Genomic DNA, 26956 nt, shown 5'->3' with positions numbered 1-26956 from the left:
ATAGGTAATGAGACAATTTAGTTACTATCAGAGCTTTGAACATAAATTTTAATATTTATGCTTAAATTCGTTCTATTTTTTGTGATAACATTGATTCAATATCAGCAAAGTGAATTTTTTGGCTATCATTCCCTTTTTATAGTATTTTTAATTATAGCTTCCCTGTCTTCTTTTGCCATATGTTCCAAAGCCCCTGAATTGACTTAGACTTAAATTTTTGCATCTTTATATATTGTCTGTGTCACTCAAAACAACCGACAAAAGTTTATTCTTCATGAAAAGCTGGTTAAGTTAGTCCTCTGCCTCTTTTGTCAATTCCAATACTGACCCCATAATTGAAGAGCGATAGCAAACAGCAGTGGCTGGCTATAATATATCCTTTCAGAAACTTTGGAAATGCACTTGCGTTAAATCAGGTATTTTGTATCGTGCAATGAAAGTGGTCCAATCTCTAGAACATGGAGGACATAGTATCATGCATCATATCAAACTACAGAATTTTTCACCCTTCCACTCTGCATCGGGACAAACCTCACAGAAATTGAACCCAATGATCTGCACTGATGACTGAGTCATGCGAAAATACCAAAAAATCAATTTCAACCCCCATGTGTTGCTGTGGTTGATGATTTAAATTAGGTTATTTCTTATGCCTGACTTTTTTATTGGCTTGTAACCATATCATTTGCATGCTATGCCCAGGGTCATCGTAAAACTAATGTCTACAGCTAAATGTACACAATAGGCGCCAAGTCACTGAAGTGGCATATAGTGGGCAGTGTTAGAGCAGCAATCTTTTATGCATAAATATGCACTTCTACGTGAATATTAGTCGATGATGGCACTTATATGAATATGCATGTACTTTTGCGCATACTCGCCTATTTGCACCTTGAAATAATTGGCGCCTTTTAGTGAAATTAAAATCTGCTAGTTCCTGGTCATAGTTATCACTTTGAATTCATCTCATAGTATATATGATGTTTGAAAGAAAATTAGTTTTTTCAAGAAGTTCATGTTTGATAAGTGGTAAAGCATTGTTTTTAAAGCAAGTCTTGCAATCCACAGATGGTCTCTTCGAGCCGAGGTGTTAGAGGAGAATGACATTTGCCATCAGAAGAAGAAATCAGAGAAATATGTCATATGTTTTCAGAAAACATTTTATTTGATTGCATACTTCATCTTTTTTGCATGATTTCCCAATTTTATAAAATTTCTCATTTTACTCGCATCAAAATTCCTGAGCTTTTGTTTTAAAAAAAAAGTACCCCAGACAATCTAATCTAATAGTTGATACAGGGAGAGAGAGAGAGAAAGTATTTTATTTGGACAGAAAGTAATTAATTAGTGAAAGTATGATAGTGGGTAATGGAATGTGATGTTTTCATAATTTCGTATTCTGCAGCCGCGAAGCCCAAGTGCCCTTAGCAATCGTTCCGGGGGGATGGACTCGTCGTCATCCCGGCTGCATGGCTCCACAGGAGGACATCTGCCGGCTCAAATGACATCCCCTCAGCACTTGGTGGAACCGGAGACGCAAGTAATCAAGCTTCACAAGTCCAACAGCGGGATGGGACTCAGCATTGTAGCAGCCAAAGTGAGTGTCTTCCATTGTTTGGGTAGCATTTCCTCTCTGTTTGATTCCACATCTCATCCTCATCTCCCCCAATCAAATGCAAAAAGCTAAAATCACTGAAAATGTAATAATGTTTCATTTTGGTGTCAATATTTTCAAATTTCTCAAATATGACATGGCTTGGTGTGTTCATTCCAATGGTTGGTTGCATTATACCAAATGGTATGGAGTACTTGCTATATTAAAATTTGTGTGTTATTTTTAGTCTATGAAATTTTGTCCTCCATTGTATATTACTGTCTTACAAATGTCATTGGATTAAAAATTTTGGAATACTGACTTTTTATAATTGTGCAAAAAGTGATATTTTAGGATAATAAATTAGGAAAGGCCAACTTCAAGGGACTGGCATGATAGCACATTTATTTTGTTGGAAAAACAAAGGAGAAGTATGCAGGCTTGGATTGTGTGGGGATCGAGATGGTGCGGGGGCTAACGTACTGGCTTCCCACCCTGAGGGCGCGGGTTCAAATCCCGGCGGTGTTGAATATTTTTCAGAGGTATCTCGATCCCTACTTGAGGTGCTTTGTGGAGGGCACTTTGAGTGAGTACGGCGTCCGTCGGATGGGACGTTAAGCTGCGGACCCCTTGGCGCCTTTCGTAAAGAGTAGGCTAATGCCGACGCCGGGTTTCTCTCCACCCTTCATCCTTTCCTGTCCATCCCCTATGGCGCAAATGACCTTAGCTGTCGGTCGCCTCCCCTCAAAACTACTACTACTTGGATTGTGTGATCACTGTTGGATGGGCTGATCATGGCCACAAGGTGGATTTTCCGTGGGTAAATATCTACAGCCTTGAATTCTGAAAGAGGATGAATGAACAGCCTCTCTTTTGGTTGATAGAATTCGGAAAAGGCATCTGAGTCACCATAATGGGCTGATTCTGTATTCATTTCACTCTTCAAGGTAAGAAATAGCATGTTAAAGTCTTGGAAATTCCTAAGGAAGAGATAAAAGTGAACTTTTTATAAGTACTAGAGTCAAGTAAAATTTCCAATTCATTCAGTTATATCAAAATGATCCATTATGAAAAATATAAAGGTAACTAACTCCTTTAGCTACGTTCATCCATATAAGGTTCACTAACATCTAATGGAATTCAGTTGTCACTAACCAGATTGTGTCAAAACATTAAATAACTTCCACTGTAATATTCTTAAATATTTTAGCATCTTCAACAAATTGCATTGAAATAGACTTTGATAGAGGAGGGTAACATTAAGTAAGCAGGAGAATAGTGGTGTCCATGCATTGCTTCTTTGCCCTTGAAAATTACTTAGGAAAACTAGTGTATATTATTATTAGCTAACCTAACGTTCATGTAAATGAAAACTGGTCGATTGGTTACATTGATAGTAGAAATGGATAAAATGAATGAAAACATATGAGGGTAAGGTGAAAAGTTCTCGGCCTGAAAATGATCGACTGCGATTTTCAATCAAACAATGATTTCATTTTTCTACATAATTTTGCTTGACTTCAACACACTTGGTTCAGCATTTCTCCACCATCAGTATTCCTTCCTGGAATTGAGAGTCTGGAAGGCTGTCAAAATATCAATCTATGGCCCTCTGAACTTCTTCATTGGACAATTGAGGATGCCACATGATTGATTAATGTTAAATTACTAATAAATCACTGCCAACTTAATTTTTGGGAGATTTTGGTTATTTATTTTAGTAAAATTATTATTATTAATGAAATAGTTGCAAGTTGACCATTCAGTCAGGTGGTATCATGTAGTGGTAAAAAAGAAGTAGTGGGAATGTTACTCATACAAGAAACGGAAAACTGTATACCAAGGCATAGGCAACTTACTCTCACAAAAAATCACTTTTTCTCCGCCTAGTCGTAAACGCCCCAATAATACTTGAGAAGGTTACTTTTGAGTTGAGCCTTCCAATCTATCCCACAATCAAAAAGGAAATATTTTGATGCATTTGGAAAAGGCCCTACATGCCCTGCTTTCTCTTAAAACTATGGTCTTCCTTCCCCAGGTGTTTTCTAGCCTGTCTGAATTATCTTTCGATGCAGCATCCCCAATGTAAGCTTGATTGGTATATGCGCACTTCAGGCTGAATTGATGCCTCTTATTACATTTCTTCATATTACTGGTGTGTCTTCTCCTTGATTCGAGCGATTCCCAGCCCAATTTTTGTCAACATTTCAATAAGGCTGGCCTCTCTTATGAAATTTCCCAATACAAATGCTTCAGCTAGTCACTGAACTTAACCCAATTGTGCAATATACCTGGCAAGATAAGAATCCCAAATCAATGCCCTAATCCAGTCTGTTGTGGAAGTGGACGTAAAGCTCTAGTTTAAATGCCTTTGAATTGTGGTCCCCATTTCAGATCCCTACTTAGGGTTGCTCAACAATTGCCAACATATATAAATGGGAATCTTCTTATAATTTAGATCATATGGAGTCATTCTAAGTTGGAATGGAAAATGGTCTGAATGGGAAAATTCAAATTCATCAGACATGTACAAATCATTTATCTATTCTCTGAATCAGTTACCTGCAAGTTACCTTTCTCAGTAATGTTTTGTGATTTTGAAGCAAAACAAGGACTTGCCATTGCCCTTCCCTCACCATCAGCTTCTAAGCTTATCCTATGGAGCCTTTCCCATGGTTCCTGGCCATGGCCTGCCCCTTAAGTAGCATAAGGAATGATTGGACAGTCACTGGAGGGGCAGGGTTGATCACTGAAGACTGGCAATCAAATGCTGTTAGATATCTTTGGCATCTGTCAAGGTGAGAGGTTTACTCAGGGTGGTTTGGGGATGTGTAAGGGTTTTCCTTCACCCAACCTGACTACCCAAAAGGAGGGCAATCGTCTCGCAGGTTCGAGAATTAAGGTGCACAAGGGATTTTTAACCTGGTGAGTGGCTTACATTTTTTGCTCATGTTGTTTTACTCTATGACTTCATTGCTTATATATACTGTATGGGTTATCTGTTGTACTTGGTTAATTTGTTTTGTTATTCATTTGTCTTCATATTACCAGTGTTTACTTGTGGAAAAAAAAGTATACGATAACTCAAGTTGTTTGAAAAATACTGGATAAGTAAATTGGGTAGTTTAACAGTATCTGCCACATCACAATAAATGTATTAGAAATAAAGACTTCCTATTAAATCCATGCTGACTTGTGGGTTACACCAAAGGCGGAGCGGGCAAAATCAAAACTATGCCATTGGAACCTAATATTAATTGTTTGTGAGTACATTTATTTATTTAAACGATGATGGATTCATTGAAGAAGCTATCAATGTACAAAATGTGATTTGAAAGGTGTTAAGCATCAGACTAAAACTTGAATGTTAAGTGCGCATAGCACTTTAGCTGCACTGCACTCAAACAAACAGCTCTCCTGAAATTTTTCTTTCTTTATTATTTTTACTTTTTTCTTTCATCCACTAAGAATACGAGATCTGTTAGAAAAGTATCGGGCGTTTTTTTTGCAGAAACCTGATAGATTCAAATGAAGCACTCTTGCATGAGCCCTTCCACGACTTTGAACCCTTGTGCGGATGCATGAATGTTTTTCCTATCTGCTGATAGCATCTGTTGCTGGCGAGTGGCATTTGAGTGAGGTAGTGTGTAGTGATCTCTTTGGTGTTTCATTGCAAGGAAAATGATGCAACAACTGGAGCAGCGCCACTGCATCAAATTTTGCCAGAAACTGGAATTAGAAAAATAAATTTTTTGGGTGGTTTTTTTTATATTTTTCGACAAAATCACTATAAGGCTCAATACACTTTTCCCAACATTTCTTGAACTTTTTTAAACCACCCAAAAAGCAGGATTTCGGAAGGCCCTCAAAATAAGAATCTGTGTTCTTTATGACTGAGTTTGACACGAATCTTTCTTTACCTCAGGATACTTGCGCCATGTAGTCAAAACATTGGTTGACAGTGGATAGCTACTTAATTTCACGTATCCCCAGGGCATAAAAATGGTTGTAATTGTGTGAAACAGGAGTTTGCCATGGCATAATTCAAAGTAACTCACACATCATCACTGCAAGATGTCTGGTATGAAACAGTCTTCTTAGCACCCGGACATTGAATGAGTGGGTCCACTTCCTGTGAGATCTTTCCCACCCTCCACTGCCATAGTAGCAAAACAGGGGCACTGCTGTAGTAGCAAAATGGGCGCACTAACCCCTTCCAATAAGATGGCAATGCATCACTGTCGGGAGGGGTGAGGCTTCAGTAACAGTTGGCTTGCGAAAGGGTGGCCGTCTGGGGTTGGTTTGGGAGAGGGGAGCACCTGCCATATTGAAGCGGGTGAGAGAGCCCGTCTTCCCTCCCTTGGAGTGGCGGTGTTGTATGTACTCACTCTTACTGTCTCTTGACAAGCTCTCAGCCATATTTTGTTTGAATCCATTAGCCGATAGCATCACTTCCATTCCTTTGGCATGTGCGTGCTTGGGATAAGTGCGCAGATGCACGTCGTTTGCGCGTTGAAGTTTCCTCTCCCACCACAGTTGTTTCTCCTCTGGTTGTTTGGATGCGTAGTCGAGGGGTGGTTGGGATATCATCCCAAGGGAAGATGATTGCAGGGGCGTATTTGTGAGTGCGGCACCCAGTGCAAAATGAAGCCCACCAGGGAGCACACGGCCGCTGCCAACTTGCATCAAATCGCAGGGGCTGATTCTCTACATCCTTGTTGGCTGGGTGTTTAGCATGAGATTCTGTATGGGGAATCAAAGGAGCTTCTTCGCTCCCTTTTGCTATGGTGCTGCCCTTGGGGCCCAACACTCCACTGCTCTACCTCTATCTCCCCCAACTCGGACCCATGAGCCACGGGGGCCATACAGGCATGCCTGCTGCCTTGGGTGGTCACTGCTGCCATGATCACTCTATGAGTGGATACTTCTTGGTGCTGTGTGTCTATGGGGAGGGTTGAAGGTTGGTCCCTCCGGAGAGGTTGTGATTGGAGTCAGAGTCAGGCTCCGGTCAGTCTGATGTGTTGATTGATGTTAAGAGGACAGCCATTGGGGAGTGAAGCTCAATGTGATCAAGGGAAATGCCTTCCTGTGGGGCAACAAGGCCGGAGACTCGCGTCTCATGTGAGGAGGCTGTGTTGAATGGTTGGCCTCAAAACTGTGGCGGTCCTTTAATGGAGAAGAGGTGTCAGGGCTAACCTTCATCAAGCCATTTTTATGAGGGAAGCATGTTGGTCACTTTCCATGATCTGCTTGTTTGACGTGTCTCGGATACCAATAAATTCACTTCAACACCTCCAATGCTCTCAACCCTTGGTAATGAATTTCTGTTTCCATCATGCTATGCACAAGAAGTTCTTAGAAGAACACTTTTTGTCTGATTCTGACATTCTTCACTTGGCATGTTAAGGGTATTGATTGTCTCCACAGCGTCGTTTGAAACGAAATGTTTTCAGTGGTGCCTGGCTCTCAATTTGGTTTGGTACTCGTGCCATGAATAACTGTGATTGATGTGAATGTGGAATGGATTTGGTATCTAGCCTGCTAGAGTCATGCTTGGCATAAAAGAAAAATGGCACTTCCTCAAACGAATGATACCCATATGCTGTTATGATATTCAAGGATTCTAATTTTATCATTAACTTTATTGATGATCCTGAAACAAATGATGGTGTGCACCGACAAGTTTAGTTATACCTCGTTGTCTTTCTCCTCCCGTCATGGGACATACTATTTCCAGTTTTAAGTTTTCTGCCGCTGTAATAATGGTGCTTAGTTGATGGAAAACTATTTTACTTTAATATTTAATTTGGTCTGGCTCCTATCCTTGAACCTATCTGGCATGGGTGACCTGGAGCAGTTATCGTTGCCCTCACCTTAGAACATGAATTCTCTTCTACCACACCAAGGTTTTAGTCTGTGGGAGGGAATTGCCTCTGAATTTTCCAAAAAGCTCTTATATTATAACATATGTTTCCTAATTTATACCCATCTTTGTGCTTAAATCCTGATATATTCTTGTGTGTGGTTATATATTTATATTCTTTCCAAATTTCCTCAGAGATAATCATTTATGATAATATTATTGAATGGTACAAGGAATATAATTAACTGCCTCTCATAATTCCTGGGTTTATAAGATGATAAAATTATGGTTTTCAGGGTTGTCACTCGATTAGTGAATTGGCAAAAAGTTAGTGAAAGGAATTCTTCCAAATTTTGGGAAATAATCGGGAGAATGCTCAAAGCATCGAGGGAGATCAGAAGTTATTTATACAAATCATGAATGACTGGTGGGAAAGATTTTTATTCTGTTATCTTATTCATTGTGAAGCCCATGACACTTTGATGTCATTGCAAGCAGAAGTTAAATTGAATATATTATTTTTAATCAATGAACCATTCAACTGGCTCTTGGCCTTGTTTGATCTCTTCTGGATTGAAAACGCTCAAAACAATGAGCCCCATCTTCTTGGTCTCGTCTTGCTCATCACTAAGTGGCTTCCCTTGTCTACCTTTCAGGGGGCTGGTCAGGACAGACTTGGAATCTACATCAAATCCGTTGTGAAAGGAGGTGCAGCAGATGCGGTAAGTGGAGCAGTTAGATTAACAATGTTCATTCAACTAGTCAAACCATATATTTGCACAATCTGAATTAATGCTTTCTCCAAATTTACTGCATTTTTATCACAGCCCTTAAAATCTCCTTTTTTTCTCAACACACGTGTAACCTTGTATTTACATGATGTCATTTTCAGTTTTCCCACTATTTACACCACTATGTGTCGGATTAAAAAAATCTACTTTCTAAAACAGTTACTCATCTACTTCAGCTTTAAAGAAAAACTTTTTTGAATATGCTTCATGCAAAAATAAGTGCGAAGAGTGAGAGAGGGAGAGCTGTAATGTGTTTGGTTTCAGTGAAGAATTTCATTATGGCGGGGCAGTAGAGCACCTTTTTCTAACAGTTTATCAGTCTTTTTCTTATTTTTACCCTCACTGCAGTAATTAAGGTTGTAAAAGTGAAAATTGTCATATTCCTGCACAAGTTGCTTGTTTCATTTGGGTTGATTGATTTGTTCCCCTGGAATTCATTAATTATTTCAATTTCCAGGACAGCAGATTGCAAGCTGGTGACCAACTCCTCAAAGTAGATGGCCAGAGCTTAGTGGGGATAACACAAGAAAAGTAGGCATTTTGCTACATCTATCAACTTATAGAAATTATTCACATATTTTTTTTGTTAATGTTGTGGGATTAATACTTTGGTAAGGATATGCTGCGTGTTGATTTGAGCTACATCTTTTTCTGGTTTTGCATTTGCCATATCAGTATTAGAAAAGCACTTTGTGAAAATTTGAATACTCCTCACTCCCTCGGGGAGACTCTGCATGCAATTGAGTTCCCTTTCTTTCCAGGGCTGCCGAGTACCTGGTGAGGACAGGCCCTGTTGTGACCCTAGAAGTGGCAAAGCAGGGTGCGATATACCACGGCCTGGCAACTCTATTGTCACAGCCTTCACCCGTCATGACACGAGGTATGTTATCATGCCTGTCTCTCTCTCTTGAGATATTCTTGCTTGTCATGAATTTTGCTCATGGGGTTTGCATGAAATGGTGTGTGAAGGGAATATTAATCTTCTTATTACCTCCAATCTGATGTCTCTTTCGTTGAGGAAATATTGTATTTGCCCAAAATGGCCAAGGTGTACATTCTTGTGAACTGGACTATGATTGCCAGTGCCATGATAAAAAATCATTTAAAAAACATGACTTTGAACTAATTTTGATTTGATATTAGATATTTTAATACCCTGCTAGCCACTGCTAGTGTGTGTGGCAGGGGCTGAATACACACCAGACTAATTTTGGCCCGAATATGACCCTACCGTGGTCAGACAATGTTTTCTGATCCCTTATTGTATGTGGAAAAATTGACATCTTAAATATATCTGTTCTACACTTAATATCTCTCTAATTTTAGTGATACGACCTCTCCTACCATAGTACGATGCGGCTTATAATACATTTTCTGCATCACTGCTAAAGAGACAGTCTTCCAATTTATGCAAAAGATTTCATCTGTTATATAACCTTTGCTCTAGGAGTGATTCCCCACCTAGCTGCTCTAATATTTTGGATACACGACTAACTTTATCATTACAGCATTTTGCAAATCTAGCTCCTCTACCATGCACGGAATTCAATTCGGCAATCAGCCCAACTTTGTGAGGATGCCATATACTAGCAGCATATTCTAAATGATGTCTAACTAGCGAAAGATAACATTTCTCTGATATATTTTAGTGTAGTGTGAAATGATAGAGAATTGGAAAGAAGTGACTAAGCAGCACTCTTGGTATATGCTTCAAAGAAAGTTTTCTACATCAGAAATTGAAGTTTCATAGTTTCCAAAAAAGCTGATTCTGTGGAATTTCAAAGTTTCTTGGACCAGCTGACATTGAATAAAAGGATTGTACTCAACTCAACGTACAATGAGCTTACATAATCACTAGATTTAGACAATTAACTATTAGTTTTGTGATGCCATTAGTTTTGTGTTGCACTAATTATCAGATTATTTCAGTATTGTTAGTTCATGAAATATATCTTTGTTGAGGGTGAGGAATAATGATATCCGACTGAACTATTGAATGATTATAAATCACATATATGCACATTCCGTAAACTCTCATATGCCTGTGTTGATTGTTAACTGTTTACATCATCCCTGAGAAGGTCACTGTTTGGCAAGCTTACCTATATTATATATTTAATGCTCCTGCCCAAGTAGCTAAGGTCCACAGCAGAAAGGGACAATTAGGATCAGGAAGTACATCAATTCACTCAGAAGATGGCCTAAACCCTTTCAGTGCCCAGTTCCGCCCACAGTTCCAGCAAGAAGTGCAAAGGGCAGTATTTTAGTAAAATGTATTGTTTTGGGAAAAATAATAGTATGAACTTATTGCTTTAAATATTGATGTGGTTTTGATGTAAGCTTGTATAAATTGAATTATTTAATAATAATCATCTGAAAAATATGAATTTGTTTCAAAGTTCGACGATATTTTTTTGGCAATAATATCTTGACTTTCTGACAGTATTAATGTATATTTTTTTAACATTTTACAATAAAACTGCTATTATTACAGTAAATAAATAACTATAAATAAATGTGGAAAGAATTATAAATATGAAAGGAAAAACTAGTAAAAAGCATAACTTTTTGTCTGCTCTGCACTTTGTCTAAGTGTACAGTTTACCATTGTGTAATTCACATTAGGGTTTTTCTCACTATCATCGGGCCTTTAGTACCTAAGGTGGACCAAACAAATGCTGTGCACACCTTTCTTACGCTGCACGCATACCATGTGGGACCTTTTTCTATTCTGGCCATGTTTTTCACTACAAACGACACAATTGTCAGCAAAATAGCAGGAAATCCTATTGATGTTGAGTGGGTTGATGCTCAGTGTTGGGCAGTGATAGGTGCCTCCTCAAAGGCTCATGGTTGCACCGACACTGAGCATTAGTTCTTCATGGTAAAGTTGTCTGTTGCTATTTACAGTTGATGGTTCAGCCAAATGCTTTTTTCTTGGATGACCATCCATGCATGGCATTTAAATCTGAATGCTTGGATAATTACTCCATGTATAGATGCCATTGAGTGTACTGGGAAGGCTGAAAATGAGAAGGTTCAAAAAGTACTTACAGGTGAATCAATTCTCAAATCAGTTTCAGTACTTTAAGCTAGTGATTTTGCTTTCAGCACTGCATCAGGTGAGATTACATGGATTGCAAATGTTGCTGTACTTGTGTCCAAAAACGTCTCATCCTCGTTGTCTTCGTTGCTGAGAAAAAGAGCAAATACTGTGAAACCACGATTTATAACTGGCCTAATCGTATACTCATTGTAGAAATATCTTAAAGTTGTACGTTTAATGTCATAAAGAAATAAGCCAAACATTTCTTGAAAAGTTGATTCCATTTTGCCCAGGATAACATAGTATGTTAATAGGTTGTTGAAGGTTTATTAACATTTTTGTGGCTGCACATGTGTGTCACCCCGTGTCCCGCCAGCACACAGGCCCTCATCGATAAACCAGGATTGGGTTGGCCGGTACTCTTTGACCTCCCGACCCGGCATGCCCACCAGCACATCACTGCCCCAACTGCGACCTCCTCTGCCACGCAAGCAACAGTACCAGCAGGTGGGCAGTGGTGGTACCATTCAGCCAATGGCCGACAAGTATGAGCAGATCACTACAGGTGCGCCCCTTGCAGTTCCCTCCCCCCCCTCTGCTGCCCCCCTCCTCGTCATCTCGCAGGCTGAAGAGGAGCAGCCGGTGTGCTCCCGGTGCCACTGCCCTGCGGGCTACCGGGCTGGATGTGGGGGCAGGACCACGACAGACTGCGGCACCAACACAGAGGAGGGCTTTGTGGATGACGAAGAGAACTCTGATTGGGCTGCTGGTGCAGAGGAGGGTGAAGAGGAGGATGATTGGTGGGAAGGGGTGGAAAAGGGCACTGTCCCCCCTGCAGGCGGTAGTCCCCCCGAGAGGTCCAGTCTTTCTCGACTGCTGTCCGGCTCTGAGAGGTTGGCCTCGGTCTCGAGCGATGATACCGATCTCCTCACCTCAAACTGGGAGTCCAAGTGCTCCTGGAGTGACGGCGACCTCTCTCGTAGCGTCAAGTGGCGAGAGAGGTCGCCTGACCAAAGGTGCGTGGCGGCCATGTGGCGCTCGCCACGGGAGGTGAGGATGGGCAGCGGGAGGGTGGCGGCCCTAGCTAGGCACTTTGCAGCCCTGAATGGGGACAGCAGCGGTATGTGGTGGAGTGGTGCCTCCATGCCGGACATAAGCCAGATTACTGACAGTGCATATGAGGAAGGCCATGGGATCTGTGGGTGGAAACCTGGCACCTCGACAAAGGCTGCAACAACCCTGCATGGATCTGGGGAGATAAGGTACCGCCTCCTCTGCCCCAAGCTCTCCTCGCCTTTTGGTGGTGGTGCGGGTGGGAGGCAGTGTCTGTTGGGTCCAATGGGTTGGCGGCCATGGAGTGAGGACAACCTAGCCACCGTCTCCTCCTGGAGGGGGGAGGATGGGCAAAGGAAAAGGAGTAATGTTGCCCACCAGGAGAAAGCTGTAGGGATTGCTGCCACCAGTAAGGCACTTGAGGGATAGCCGCCTCTTTCCCTCCTCTCTCTCACTGCCTGCATTTATTATTGGAGTACAAGAGAGCTTTTGTGTGTTTCTGTAGGGGGAGCATGCACTGTTGCAAATTGAGGAATCACTGAGATGGTAGAACACATATTTTTTAGTGCAGTTTTAATGATCATTTTTTTGTTTTTGAATGATCGATGATTTATTTATTTTATTAAACATTGTATCAAATAATGTTTAAGGACAAAGATACCAAGGATTGATTATTTTTTTTGTTAAACTTGGTTAAACTGTTTCTTTGTGATTTTTTGTGTAATTATGCTACTTCTACCTTGTTCCACATTAGTTATGCTAAGTATTGTTTAGCTATAATGTTTGAATTTTAAAGGTTTTGTTTGATGCTGATTTTTTTATATTTTTATTATTTTCTAGTATATTGTTTAAGTACAATTTTTTCAGTTGTGACTGTTAATTCCTTAGAATCAATTGTAAATTTAATTAATATTATACCATATTGCATCAGGTATGGAAAACTTTCTGGTTGCACATGGGAGACAATTTATAATTTCTGATCCTTGAATTTTGACTAAAATTTTATATTTGGGTTACTGTTAATTTTGGAAACTTTGGACTCATATTAATTATTTTGGTTTAATAATTATGCCATGTTGCTCTTTTGGTGGAAATATGTTATTTTTAAGAATCATACCCAATTTTTATTGTTTAGATCAATGTTCACGAAATAATACATTTGAAATAATCAACTTAAAGCATTTCAAAAAGGTTCATGAATCAAAGTTTTGTCTAAAGGAAGGTGTGCGTTGTATTCATATGTATTAAATTACAGCATTCAAGATATTGTTATTAAGGAATTGATGTAGCGAGTGGAGAGAGTTAATGACAAGTATTAGCACAAATTTTGTTTTCAAATTGCTTAAACCTGAGGCATTTTGATGTAAGTTGTACAATAGCCTTATTTTCTATCCAAAATTTAAGTTTTTAGTTGCATAAATTATGACGAGGTCCATTAGGTTGATGTCTGTACCAAGTGTCATGCATGCAAGCATCTGCCCTTGAGAAAAATTGTTGGAATTGGTCTTCATTTGACATAGAGGTTTCAACTTCTCGAGTAAGTAAATGGTCAAGGAACCATCAATGAAAATAGTTCTGCTAGCTTCCTTTGGCTGTGAATTTTTAATGCATAATATTACCTTTTTACAAAATAGAAATGTCTTTGACACCAGTCAACCAACCTTGGCCCAAGGTTCTAGACAAATTAATTAGAGGGTGAAAGAATTCATGGCATATTGGCAATAAATTTTCCTTGTTATTGAGAATTTAAGTTCCCTTAGTGCACAAATGGGTCATTGCTAGATATTTGCTCAGCAAAGAGCAAGAAGTGTCCCTGTTGAGTATTTATCCGGAAAAAAGCCTGTTGGTTTTAGTTTAGTCAACAAAGGAGAATTCATCGCTGAGACCAAAGATGGTCTCTCTTGGGTTTTATTCAGGTTTAAAACCAGTTGGTTAGTTTAGAATCAAGTCTGTGCAGGAGTTTAAATTTAGTTGGGCAAATAGGTAATCTTTGTTGAGGCATTACATCTTTGTATGAGATAGGTAAGTGCAACATGATAATCAAATAGAATTACTGTACAGGTCATGGTAATGGGAAGACCATCTCACATCCAGTGTCTTATTTTTATGGTATTTTTGTATAGCAAACTATGTCACTTGCCTTATCCTGCCGGGATTTTATCTATTCCCACTTCATCTCCCATGGCATTTATTCTATTTTGCTATCTTGTATTCATGGACCTAGGCTTTCCTTTATGAGTCACGTTCCCATTCTATTGCTAAACTGACCAGCATAATATCTCGAAAAAACTTTATTTTTTGGCCATGAATTGCATTTGTATTTAGGACTTTTGTTGGAATAAGCTCTTAAATCTATTCTGTACATATGTTTAGGTTATCAGTTGAGACAATAGTACCTTTAATGCTGGCTAATTCTATGTATGCTAGTGACGTCTGAGGGTGCGTATGTGTGTATCACTGGAATCAGCGGATGGTGTTCCCTAGTTCAATCATTTCCCTCGTAAATATTTTGTAAGCGAGCAACTGTAATTTTGTTACATGTAGGTTTTTTCTGTAGTGATGCAATGTTCAAGTAGTAGTAGTTTTTGAGGGGAGGTGACCGACAGCTGAGGTCATTTGCACCATAGGGGATGGATAGGAAATGATGAAGGGTGGAGAGAAACCCGGCGTTGGCATTAGCCGACTCTTTACGAAAGGTGCCAAGGGGTCCGCAGCTTAACGTCCCATCCGACGGACGGCATACTCACTCAAAGTGCCCTCCACAAAGCACCTCAAGTAGGGATCGAGATACCTCTGAAAAATATTCAACACCGCCGGGATTTGAACTTGGGCCCTCTGGGTGGGAAGCCAGCACGGTAGCCACCACACCATCTCGATCCCCGCAATGTTTAATAAAGGTATTGAGTAAAAAGAGAGCAAGCAAATGAGTTCATAGCAAATGATTGGGATGATACTATGGCTTTACAAAAATGGAAATTTTTAATTCAAAACAGTCAAAAATCTTCCTGTTGCTGCTGAAATTCCATGTAGTTCTGCCAATAGCTTCCATGAAAACTAATTCATACTTTCTCTATGGATGAAAACGGTTTTATTTAAAATATCGAATTAATGTAATTTCAAATAATAATCCCTTGAGAGTACTTTGGAAGTCAACTGGGACTAGTCATTCACTTGTTTAAAGTCAAGATTAAGTGGCACTTGTTAATAAATAATAGCATAAAAGTAATTAATCCTTTGGCTTCTGCAATGTCTATTTGAGGAATTCATGCTGCTTCCGGGAATTACCGTCGTGTAGGTGAGTTGATGGACAACTGTTTCATCCCCAGTTCAAGCCTTCGACCTGAAGATGCCTCGAGGACTGGGGGCAAAACAGTTGTCCATCAACTCACCTGCGCGACAGTAATTCCCGGAAGCAGCAGGAGTTCATTGCATAAAAGTAAGTCTAACGGAATTGACCAGTGTGACTCAGTAACATATCCAATGGGATTTCATGTGATGGCACTTTGGCCTGTTTAACAATGGAAAACAATGCCTATTCAAGGATACTCTCACAAAGGGGGAGGGTGGGTAGTAATGCATGGAAGACTGAACTCCTGCAATGATAGGGAGGAAGATGTAGACTGGGTACGCATTGGCCAATATGCATTCAAAGATGAAAAACCTACCAAATGACAAACACCTATTCATTCACATGGATATAGATATAAGGGAAAGGGATATGAATGCACATAAAAGGCAACCGAGGAATGGGGCAGGGAAGGTGGAATCAGAGAGATTATAAGCCCAAAAAATGTTTTCAATTCTACCTTCCTTACCATTTCTAATTCTTTTACTCCATTCTGTACACTTTTCCAATTTTTCAGGCACTACTCCCTGATGATGATGATGTTTGGTGTAAATGCGCACGCTGTCTTTTGTGTTTTTTTGGGGTTTTTCATTGAATACTAACCGCATGGCTGCATGAAATTGAGGTGTACGGTTGATAGTTTTTTAATGATTGACATAATTTGCATTGAGTCAAATGTGTCATTTTCTTTCAGATTTGGATGATAAATCACTGTAAAGCTGTTACTTCCTCATGATGGACGTTTAAAATAATATATTTAAAATAGATGTGCTATGTACTCTAAGAAACAATAAAAGAACAGTCACTCTATGAAAAACTAAGGCATAGTGTAAAATTAGTGATTATGATCATTTTATATGTATCTAATCCATTTTATGAACCAAGGGTGTATGGGTATGACTTTGTCTTATAAGTCTCGGGCTGATTTGCTGGGAAATATACTTACCTTTAAGCATTTTTCCTTCCATCCCTGTTTCCTGAGTCATTCAACCCATCCACTAGAAACCCTTGAGTCTCATTCACTCCATTTTTCAGCTAAATATGGGGCCTTTTATTGCACTACTATTCCATCAAATTGCAAATTGGATGGGCAATGAGAGCTGGTTCTGAAGGACATCCTCCTTGGAAATTACCCCAGTATCCTCTGCGCTTAGTTATAACCTCTTGAAGTGATTCTTTGAATAAAAAGAGACGTTTCAGGCATGATATGGTAGAATATCATAATTAATTAAAAATTGGCAATTTTCTGCAAAATAAAATTTATTATTATTCACCTGATGATGATGTAGTTACATTGAAACTGGTCGCATTATTAAATTTTATTTTATGGGAAATTGCCAATTTTTAATTAAATTGTTTCTTTGATTTTGTTTCTGTTTTTTGCTATCATACTTTAAGTTAGCCTGTGGAAATACCATTTTAATGGCGCTCTGCATGTTTCTCATGAGGGTTTTTTCTAATTTACAGAGAAGTAGAAGCTTTTCTTATCTTAAAATTTGCCTTTTGGCAATGTATTTTCTCTTGGTGTATTTTGACGAAAAGCATTTGGGCTCAATTAATTAAAATGAGATGAATTCACAGTTTTTTAAACCAAACGAATCTTTTTTTATCAAACTATTCCCATTGTTAAATCCCAGTTTGTAAAACCAATTGTGAGCCACTCATTGTGACATTTTCTGGCCTAAATGCCCCATGCCACTTATTTTAGACATAGTCGTTACATCCTTTACCATGTAGTTATACTTCAGTATCTTTAATTTATGACAGGTCTAAATTGTTATTGTATAAAGTTCACTCTATTATACAGTGTTGCTCAGCGCATAATATGCACAGGGGGACAGGGTGCAGGGGTAAGATGCATCCTGATTTTTCTGGTCAGAATTTACGAAAAATGCTTTGAAAATATTTTGATGTTAACACTTAACAAAGATAAAATTTCAATTATTAAGTAAAAAAGTTAGCAATTACACATATATCAATGTATATTGATCATGGAATCCAAGAAATCCATTATTACTGGGCCAAAATGTTTTTGAAGAGTATTTCACGAATTCAAGTTTAAATTCAACACTTGATGATAATCTTCTCTCTTAAAGTCCCATGAGGTTATTGCCATTTTAACTTTTTAAGCAATGCATAGTTTCTGTCATTATTTTGATATTATCAGAATTTGTAGTAAAAGCAACGATGTATTTTCTATGCCTTTTACAACACTCTCATACTAATAAAGGTTGAATGCCTGTAGACTCTGATTTAAACAAAAGAGAGATACAATGTGTGCATGTGTTAATTAGCGGGGGGGGCGACAACCCCATTGGCCCAACGCATTAAAATTTGTAAAAGCAACAACCATTTTCAAATGCCTGATGCGGGAAGAAATATGTAATAGTCTCTATTTTTCCAGTGAAATGGCTTGGGTATGATGGGTCAAAATTATACCCACGTATCCCATAAGGCCCATAAGACGCAGGCAGATTTTAGAACACATTTTGTAGTAAAAGAAATGCATCTTATTGGCCTGGGAAATATGGGACAACTACTAGGAAATGCAAAGACCTACACCATGCGACCGCTCAAGCATGGGACAATAGGCCTCAAATAATGCATTAACTTCAACAATGTTGAAAATCTGTCTGTGTTTAAAAAGGGACCTCCATATTTATGTTTAATTTTTGCCTTCTGGGTTTCTTTAATAATTAATGATTATAAAATCTCATTCATTGTATACATATGAATTCACTGTTATCATTAATTCAAATCCATGCATTAGTTTTTTTGTTTGATGACAGTTCCGTTATTGTTTCTTAGGGTGGATAGCACAGCTATTTTAAGTATGTCATTTTCTAAATCCATCATTTTCATTCTTTAAGTCCAGTTCATGATATGGGCTTTGACTAAATTGAGATTTATTATTGCAATTGGTATTTGGTGAGGTGACATCACCAAGAAGTATTGTAGAACATTCTATATAATTTTTCATGATTGTAAATGTTTTTTTCCATTTCACCCACATGCTTAAGTAATCATATTTCATGACACTCAACTTAATGGAAATATCATTTGAAATAAATTTAATCTTATTATGTGATAAGTTACTGTTGTAATTACTTTTTTCATTCATTTTACCTCTGGGTTCACTACTCATGCATTGATGAATATAAATTTTGGCTTTTGTCAAACTTCTAAAAGAGGTAGCCAAAATGAGATAACATGTTTAGTGTTTAGTTTAATTGCGACCAGGGCCTGGTGGAATGGGTTTGCTATCTGCTGGGAAATTCATAATGAGAGAGAGTCCATGGTATTTGCTTTTTGGTGGCCTTTTTGAATTGACCCTAGCAGAATTGTAAATTTGGCACTCTCAGAATTTACTTAGTGGACATATTTTAACTGTGAAAGGAAAAGGAAATTGAGCTATCCCACACGAATAGATTCATGTGGATGTCTGTGTGACTTTGTGAAAATAAATGCTAAGTGTGAGCATTGTCTTGTGATCAGGTCCCAGACGGATGAGCGAGCGGGATTTGCCGTCCAAGGTGCAAGGCGAGCATGCCCATGGCAGCCTGGGGTCATCAGGTCGAATGGGAGACCTACTCCCCCCTCCACACTTGCCCACTATGCATGGCTCAAAATCTGTGCCCTCACTCAACAGTAAGTGGCATTTCCCCATTGTATTCGTTTGTGCACGCTTTAAGGTTTTCACGGGAGGAGTAGTTCAGCTTGGAAGTTGCTGATTTTTAAGCTGAAGATATGGCAATAAAAAACTAATTTTGATTTGAATACAACATAACCCCCTCCTCCCCTCTCATTTTTTCTCATTGTGTCATCTCATATTTATTATATATTTTGTTGCAATTGTTTTATAACTTAAATATTCAACATTTTACCTTTCCAGTGTATTTATTCCTCTTGTAAATGGACTCTCTACATAGTGAAACATTTTAGCATATGTTAAAATAGTATTTCTTCAATTTTGGAAATGTAACTAGCATATTTAAAATCAATATGGTTAGATGGAGTGTAACCAGATTTGTTGACTTATGGATACAATCTCTAGAACACCACTTCAGTGTCCTTACATCTCCAGTTATAAGCACCCACTTTGTATTGAAAATGTGCCCAGGATACTCATAGCAGTTTCTTCTGCTGGAACTTCTTTTTCCTTTTTATGTTGTTGTCTGAGGGGAACTTTTTAAATTTACCTCACAAGTTGTAAATGCTAGACTGCATTATTGCTTTCTTTTCAGTCAAACCAATCTGATAGTTCTGAATGTACATTTTTGTCATAATCAGCATAAATGTAACTGTAGTGATTCCTTGAATTTACATTTTGAATGGATTTGGGAAAAATACACGAAAAGAAGGCCAGCATTGAAAATTATTAAATATGATTTCTCATATAAGAAGATGTTCTACCAGGCCTATTCTATAAAACATGGCCACAATCTTTAGAAGCCTTCACTCCCCCTCCAAATGTTAATGGTCCTTCTCTGGGGAGTTCGGATTGAATGCAGCTCACACCTCTTTCCCAGCGTGGCCACAAAGACAGGCTGGAGGCCATTTCTTGACAGGTCCCACAAATTGCCTTAGCACTCAACCTTTCACCACTGCCTCTGATGATGAAATGTGCCCTACACTCATTGGGAGTGTTCCTTCACATTGGGAAAAGATGAAAAAATACATGGAGCTGGACCATAGGGAACACACTTCACATTGGTACTTGAGGGACATTGAGAAACAACAATGGCAACGAATGCCTGCGCATTATCACAGTGCAGCACACGTTGTTGTGCTTTCAAATGTGGTCTATTGCGATTGATGTACCTTGGGAAAATTTTCATTTTATCCCCATTTACAGATGTGTGTTCTAGTGTGACATTCTAATATATCATTTCTGGAATTTTGAGATGCGATATGTTAATGGCCTCCTAGAAAAAACCAGAAGGAAATACAGTGGTCTAAGAAATGTAACCGAGGAAGCCCTTGATGAAAAAGTTTCGGTACAAAGTCATATAGTAGTGTAAGAGGGCCGTAAAGGATGACCGGAAACCTGCTGCTAAGTGACAACATGAAGGAGAAAAACACCGAGACTGCTTATGAACTAGTGAAGAGATAATTGAGTGAAAGTAAAAAGATTTCACAATGTTGGAGATGCTCATGGAAATATAGAAGATGTAGACATTCGGAAGTGATAGAAGGAATACATTGAAGTACTTAAACAAGGGCTTAAATCCTTGAAAAGTGACTTAATTGAAGATGACATCTTGATGAAAGAGAGAAAATGGATGGGGTCCAGAAATGCATAGAAGTGATTTGATAAATCCATGGAAGACCTATGGAAGAACGAGGTGCAAGGAGATGCCAAAATAAACAGAGAAATAATCAAGGTATTCTGGGTCAAAGCATATGATTCCCTATTTAGATTTATCAAAGACAGATCAGACAGAAAAAATCTACCCAAAGACTACAAGGAGAGTTGATGATTGAAATACTGGAGAAACAAAGAACAGATAAATGCAAAGAGCACAACAATTAGTGTAATGTCTGTTAAACATAAAAAATATGGTATGTGTGGACAAGCCATTAAATGTGGCAATCCGTTCCAATGGACTATATCCTTGACGTAGTGGAAGAGCTTGTGCATTCTGATGACCCATAGAGCTGTGCTGGTGGGAGCAGTGATATTTGCTCCTGGCAAGGTAGTCCACACAGCATCTGTTCCTTATAGAGTTGGCTGCAAAGGCATCTGATTCCAGTGGGTTGGCCATTGTGTCATGGTATCACGTTAAAAACACTATTGAGGAAGGCAACGGGAAACCACCTCAAGTATCATTCCCAAGAATATAATGATGGACAATATAGAGAATGTGAGTCCTGGCAACTCCGGGATTCAACCCAATTGGCTGTATGTCGTGCCTGGCAGTGGGAGAGGCAAGACTTCCACAGTCATCATCTCACGACATCCTTACAGAGAAAAAGTGATAGCAACATCAGCAGAACAGAAGATTCAGAAAAGTCAATGGGACTAGTTAGAATAGGAATTTGGAATGATGAGAAAATGATAAGGGTTGAAGAATTAGAGGACATTGTGAAAGATGGAATGAGGGAACATAGATGTGTTAGGGCTGTGTGAGGTAAGATGGAAGGATAGTTATAGAGCAATATACATTAGAGGGGAAGAGAGCCAGTGAGGGGCTACCATAATGTTGAATAAAAATGTAGGAAACAGTATAGTAAATGTGGAGCAAGTGACTGATGGAATAGTATTTGTAAAAGTACAACCGTAACCTACAAACCTGGTCATTGTTCAGGTGTACATGCCACCGAGCAGTCATAAGGAGGAAGAGGTCAATAGGGTATATGATCAGTTAGAGGACATAATCGCGTGTGTTCCTGCAGGGAAACATTTGATAGTGATGCGGGATTGGAATGCAACAGTAAGTGAAGGCAGAGATGGTGATGAGGTGGGGGACTACAGTTTAGGCACGAGTAATGACCGAGGGGAGAGAGCAATTAAGTTCTGCAGGAGACAGGGGTGAGTCACCACCCACACTTTGTTTAGACAACACAAAAGGCGTAGGTACTGTTTAGATAACACAAAAGGCGTAGGTACGCATGAAAAATGCCAAGTGACTAAGAAAGGTATCAGTTAGGTTATATTATGGTGAGGCACATGCTTAGGAACAGTACGACCAATTCATGCAGTTTCCTGGGGGAAACTCTGTGGACTCAAATCACCGTGGACTTGGATCACAATTGACTTGGATCACAATTTAGTAATTGTGAAGCATAATGACCAATTCAAAAAGATAAAACAGGGAAGATGGTTTAGGAAATGCAGTGTATAAGCACTAATCAGGTCGAAAAAGGAGTATCAGCAGGCTTTGAAGTATTCTATATATATATAGCTCTGATAAAGAAATCCCTCATTCCGAGGGAAGAACAACGTGGACTATTTTCTTCGGCCCCAAAACCACCGAGATTATACGGACTGCCGAAAATACATAAGGAGGGGATACCACTCCGACCTATTGTCAGCCAGATCGATGCCCCAACATATGGGCTGGCGAAATACCTGGCCCAATCTCTACAGTTCTACGTTGGAAAAGCATCGTCATTCGTGAAAAACTCCAGACATTTCATCGACATCCTGAAAAAGATGACAATTGACAGCGATGAATTATTGGTGAGCTTCGATGTTGCCTCACTTTTCACCAACATCCCGATAAAGGATTCGGTGGAGATCATCAGACGCCTTACCTCAAACGGCATCCCGGAAGACTTCCCCACACTGGTGGAGCATTGCCTCAAGAATGCTTACTTTTTGTGGAACAGAGAATTCTACGAGCAGGCAGAGGGAGCAGCCATGGGTTCGCCGCTGTCTCCGGTAGTAGCTAACCTGTTCATGGAGTATTTTGAAGAGAAAGCTCTTAACCAGTACGAGAAAAAACCAAGGATGTGGTTAAGATATGTGGATGATACTTTCGTCATCTGGCAGCATGGCACAGCAGAACTTCAGAAATTCCTCGAGTTCCTAAACTCACAACATCACTCCATCAAATTTACGATGGAAGTAGAAAAGGACAACCAACTACCTTTCTTGGACGTGTTAGTCACGAGGAGGAGTGCTGGGAAGCTGGGACATGCTGTCTACAGGAAGAAGACACACCCTGACCGTTATCTTAACGCAGCCTCTCACCACCACCCGCTCCAGAAGACTTTTTTGGTGGACACACTAGTTCACCGATCCTATGAAATTTCTGACGCCGATTCTTTGCCAACGGAAAAGAAACATCTCCTGAAAGCATTGCAGCAAAATGGCGATCGGAACGATATGGTCCTTAAAAGGACCGCCAGGGAAGAAAGGCGAAGACGGGATTGGGACAAGTCCATCAAGCAGATGGAACCGGACCCAAATGCATACGCTACTATTCCCTACGTATCCTGAACATCCGAGAAAATAGCCAGAGTCCTGAAAAAACATGACGTGGTGAAAAGATTTAACTGCAGCAAGAAAATAGCGGACGCTCTCCCTGGACCGAAGGACCAAATTCCGAAAGACCTATACGAAGGGGTCTACCAAGTACCCTGTTCATGTGGGAAAGCCTGCATCGGAGAAACATGCCGCTCAATGAAAGTTCGGATGAAGGAACACCTCCAGGCAACAACAAAGAAGCAGTTTCACGTGTCGGCCATTTCAGAACACCAATGGAGTGAACCCGGTCACGAGATCTCATTCCAAAAAGCAAACATAATAGCCAAGGAGAGTAGATACTACCCACGGTTAATTAGGGAAGCAATTGAGATCGTAAAAAACCCGGAGAACATTAACAGAGATGAAGGCTACCATCTCCACAACGCGTGGAAGAGAGTTCTCCAGGAACGGACCAATCAGCGAGCAGCCACTAGACGGGACCACCTATATAAGGGTGGCAAAATTCCCTCAAGAGTCTCTCATCTTCGACCTGAAGACGCCGAATGCAACTTCGGCGAAACTGTTGTCTGAATCAAACAACGACGCGGTGAAACCCGACAATGCAGAATACTTCAAACCACCGCCGCGAAAACCTATGCAGCCATATACTCAGCAGGCTTTGTAGAAAACCATGAGTGAGGAAAGGGAGATGGGTAATACGGAAGAAAAATGGGAACAAATTAAAATAAAGAAATGGAAAGCCGCAAATGGAAATATAGGAACTAGAAATAGAAAAAGGACAAGGAAACCATGAATTGTGGATGGGATGATTAAAAAGATAGGTTAAAGTAAAAAGTGGAAAAATGTAAACTAAAGTAGGTAGAAGGAAGTGTATAGAGTTACATAATAAAGTAAGGTGGATAACAAGTAAATAAAAAGAAGCATGGTGGAAGATTCAGTGAAAGGATATGGAAAGTTTGCAGAGGAAGGATGAAATAGATGCTCTATACAAGAAGGTGAAATCTCTACCAGGAAGTAAGAAGGGAAAATACGTTGCAAACAATCAAAGTTACGTAAGGATAAACATTATTGGAACCATTGAACATCCAAGAGAGGTGGAAGGAATGGATAGAAGAACTGTATGGCAAAGACATAAGGCCAGGAAAGGTAGATGAAGAAAGAGAGTATTATGAAGCTGAGTATAGTTTCGGTCGAGGCATACTAGACAGTGAGATGAAAGGGCATTAAGGGAGATGAAATCAAATAAGGCTGTGGGAGTATGCAGCATTACTGCGGAATTACTTAAAGATTAAAAAGATTGTGTGGAAGTGTTTTTGTGGGCTAATTTGTAGCATTTATGAGGGAGGGGTTTGGCTGGAAGACTTACAGATCAGTGTTAGTTCTTATCCCAAAAAAGGAAAATTCAGCCATATATGAGGAATACAGAACCATAAGTGTTATTTCTCACACAGCTAAAGTGGTTCTCAGGATCATCAATAAGAGGATGGGGAGCAGAGCAAAGGATTACTTAGGGAATGATCAGTTTGGGTTCAGGTAAGGGAGAGGCATGCGTGATACCATTGGAGGAATGAGATCACTAATCAAGATGAACATTGAGTACAAACAGCTCGTATTTGTCTGTTTCATAGACCTTTGAAATGCACTTGATAGAGTGACATGGGTAGAATTAATGACTTTATTGCAGGAAATAAGAATAGATTGGAGGGATAAGAGGCCAATCGGCAACCTGTACATGTCTCAGACTGCTCAGGTGTGAGTGGGGAATGGGGAGTGCAGTGTTAGGAAGAGGTGTAAGGCAGGGTTGCCCATTATCACCATTGCTGTTCAAACTTTTTGTAGAAGAAATGATTAAAGAGGTATGTGAAGAAGTGGAGGTAGGAATGAAAGTGGGTGGGGAATTCTTAAAATCAGTTAGGTTTGTTGATGACCAAGCTTTAGTTTGTCAGTCAGCCAAGGGGTTGATATGTACTTTGATATGTAGTATGGAGTTGTATAGAGTTGTTACATGGCCATTGCAGCTAGATATTAGTTGTAAATTGGATACTTTTGAATTGTGGGCGTGGATAAGGCATGTTTGGAAAAGAGAAGCTGGAAAAAGAGAGAAGACACGTATCATAATTCCAGGAGTGAAACTAGGACCAGTGGGATCCTTCTTTTATTTGGACAGGTGTATAACTTGGTAGAAGAGGTTCAACTGAGCTCAAACAAAGAATAGATGCTATAAAGCAAAAATTCGTATCATAAAATAGGCATTGAAATATCAACATCTAGATGAGATGGTGACTTAACACCTCCCGCCACGTGCCCTTTGCTGCAGCCTGCTGAGTATTGTGTAGATGTAGATGTAGCTGGGTTAGAGGGAAGAATAGATGTAAGATCCCATAATGGGATCCCTTCAGCTGTGATTCCAAATCAGTGAAAATTGTACCACATGTACACTGCTAATAATATGGAGTACAATTCAAAATTTGGGCAATAAATTACATTTATTTGTTTATTTTATTTTAAAACATTTTTCACCTACAACAGTAAGGCCAGTTTACAGTGAAAAATATAACAAAAACAATAAAGAGGACAAAATACAATTACAGCGTAACAATAAACAACGAGAACAGAGCATGGAGAGGGGAAAAATTTAATTTGTTGAAAGGTGGGTTATAGCTTGGGTGGTGAAATTGTTGCATGATAAATTAGAAGGATGGAGGGAGTGAACTGAGAAGGGAGGTGAGGCGAAATAGTAAAGGTGAGCGCTTGGTGAGAGATATTCGAGGAATAGGCGGAGATGGAGTAGGGAGTGGGTGTGGGTGGATCGAGTTGGTATCCTGAAGTGAAGAGAGAGAGAGAGCAGTTCAGGGCAATCAAGGAATTACAGAGTTATGCTGAATTATATGAATGAATGAATCAATGAATTTCATGAGTGTAAAAGTTAGATGCATACTTTGTATATTTGCATTTATCTGCTCATTTAGAAATTGATTTTCATGCACCTTGAATGCATTACCTCAATTTTCAAACATATAAAGCACACACACACACCCACCTGTTATTGTGAATGGGACTTAAGAAAAAAGATATGATAAAAAAAGGTTCATCTCCAAGAAGAAATGAGATTTTACATCAATTACCAGGTGTACAAGTATGAAACGCCAGTTTTTTCCAAAAATCAGAATAATTATCAGAGGAGCCTTATTCAAAGTATGTTCCATTGCTAGTTAGACATATTTGCCATCTTTCATTCAATTTGTGGACACCATGCGTGTAAAATCTTGTGCTCAACAAAGTGCTGCTCAGCAAGTGTACCCATCAATGTAAACAAGTGGTGATCGGAAG

General features: G+C 39.4%; 1 protein-coding gene across 4 annotated transcripts in view; it reads left to right on the top strand.

Annotated features, from left to right (window-relative positions):
* The window catches only part of LOC139687257 (afadin-like), a 266733-nt gene that overhangs the window by 173281 nt on the left and 66496 nt on the right, over positions 1 to 26956 (top strand). For 3 of the 4 annotated variants that reach the window (XM_071584395.1, XM_071584393.1, XM_071584396.1), the window contains 6 exons: positions 1406 to 1597; positions 8114 to 8179; positions 8706 to 8779; positions 9010 to 9128; positions 11671 to 11859; positions 19189 to 19341. In XM_071584395.1, the coding sequence (XP_071440496.1) occupies positions 1406 to 1597; positions 8114 to 8179; positions 8706 to 8779; positions 9010 to 9128; positions 11671 to 11859; positions 19189 to 19341 (793 nt within the window). The remainder of the gene's footprint in view (positions 1 to 1405; positions 1598 to 8113; positions 8180 to 8705; positions 8780 to 9009; positions 9129 to 11670; positions 11860 to 19188; positions 19342 to 26956) is intronic. The other variant, XM_071584394.1, reaches the window with a different exon arrangement.

The sequence above is a fragment of the Hetaerina americana genome, unplaced genomic scaffold (genome assembly GCF_022747635.1).
Source record: "Hetaerina americana unplaced genomic scaffold, ioHetAmer1.1.p SCAF_187, whole genome shotgun sequence".
In the NCBI taxonomy this organism is placed as follows: domain Eukaryota; kingdom Metazoa; phylum Arthropoda; class Insecta; order Odonata; family Calopterygidae; genus Hetaerina; species Hetaerina americana.
This window is presented reverse-complemented; position numbering and strand designations above follow the sequence as displayed.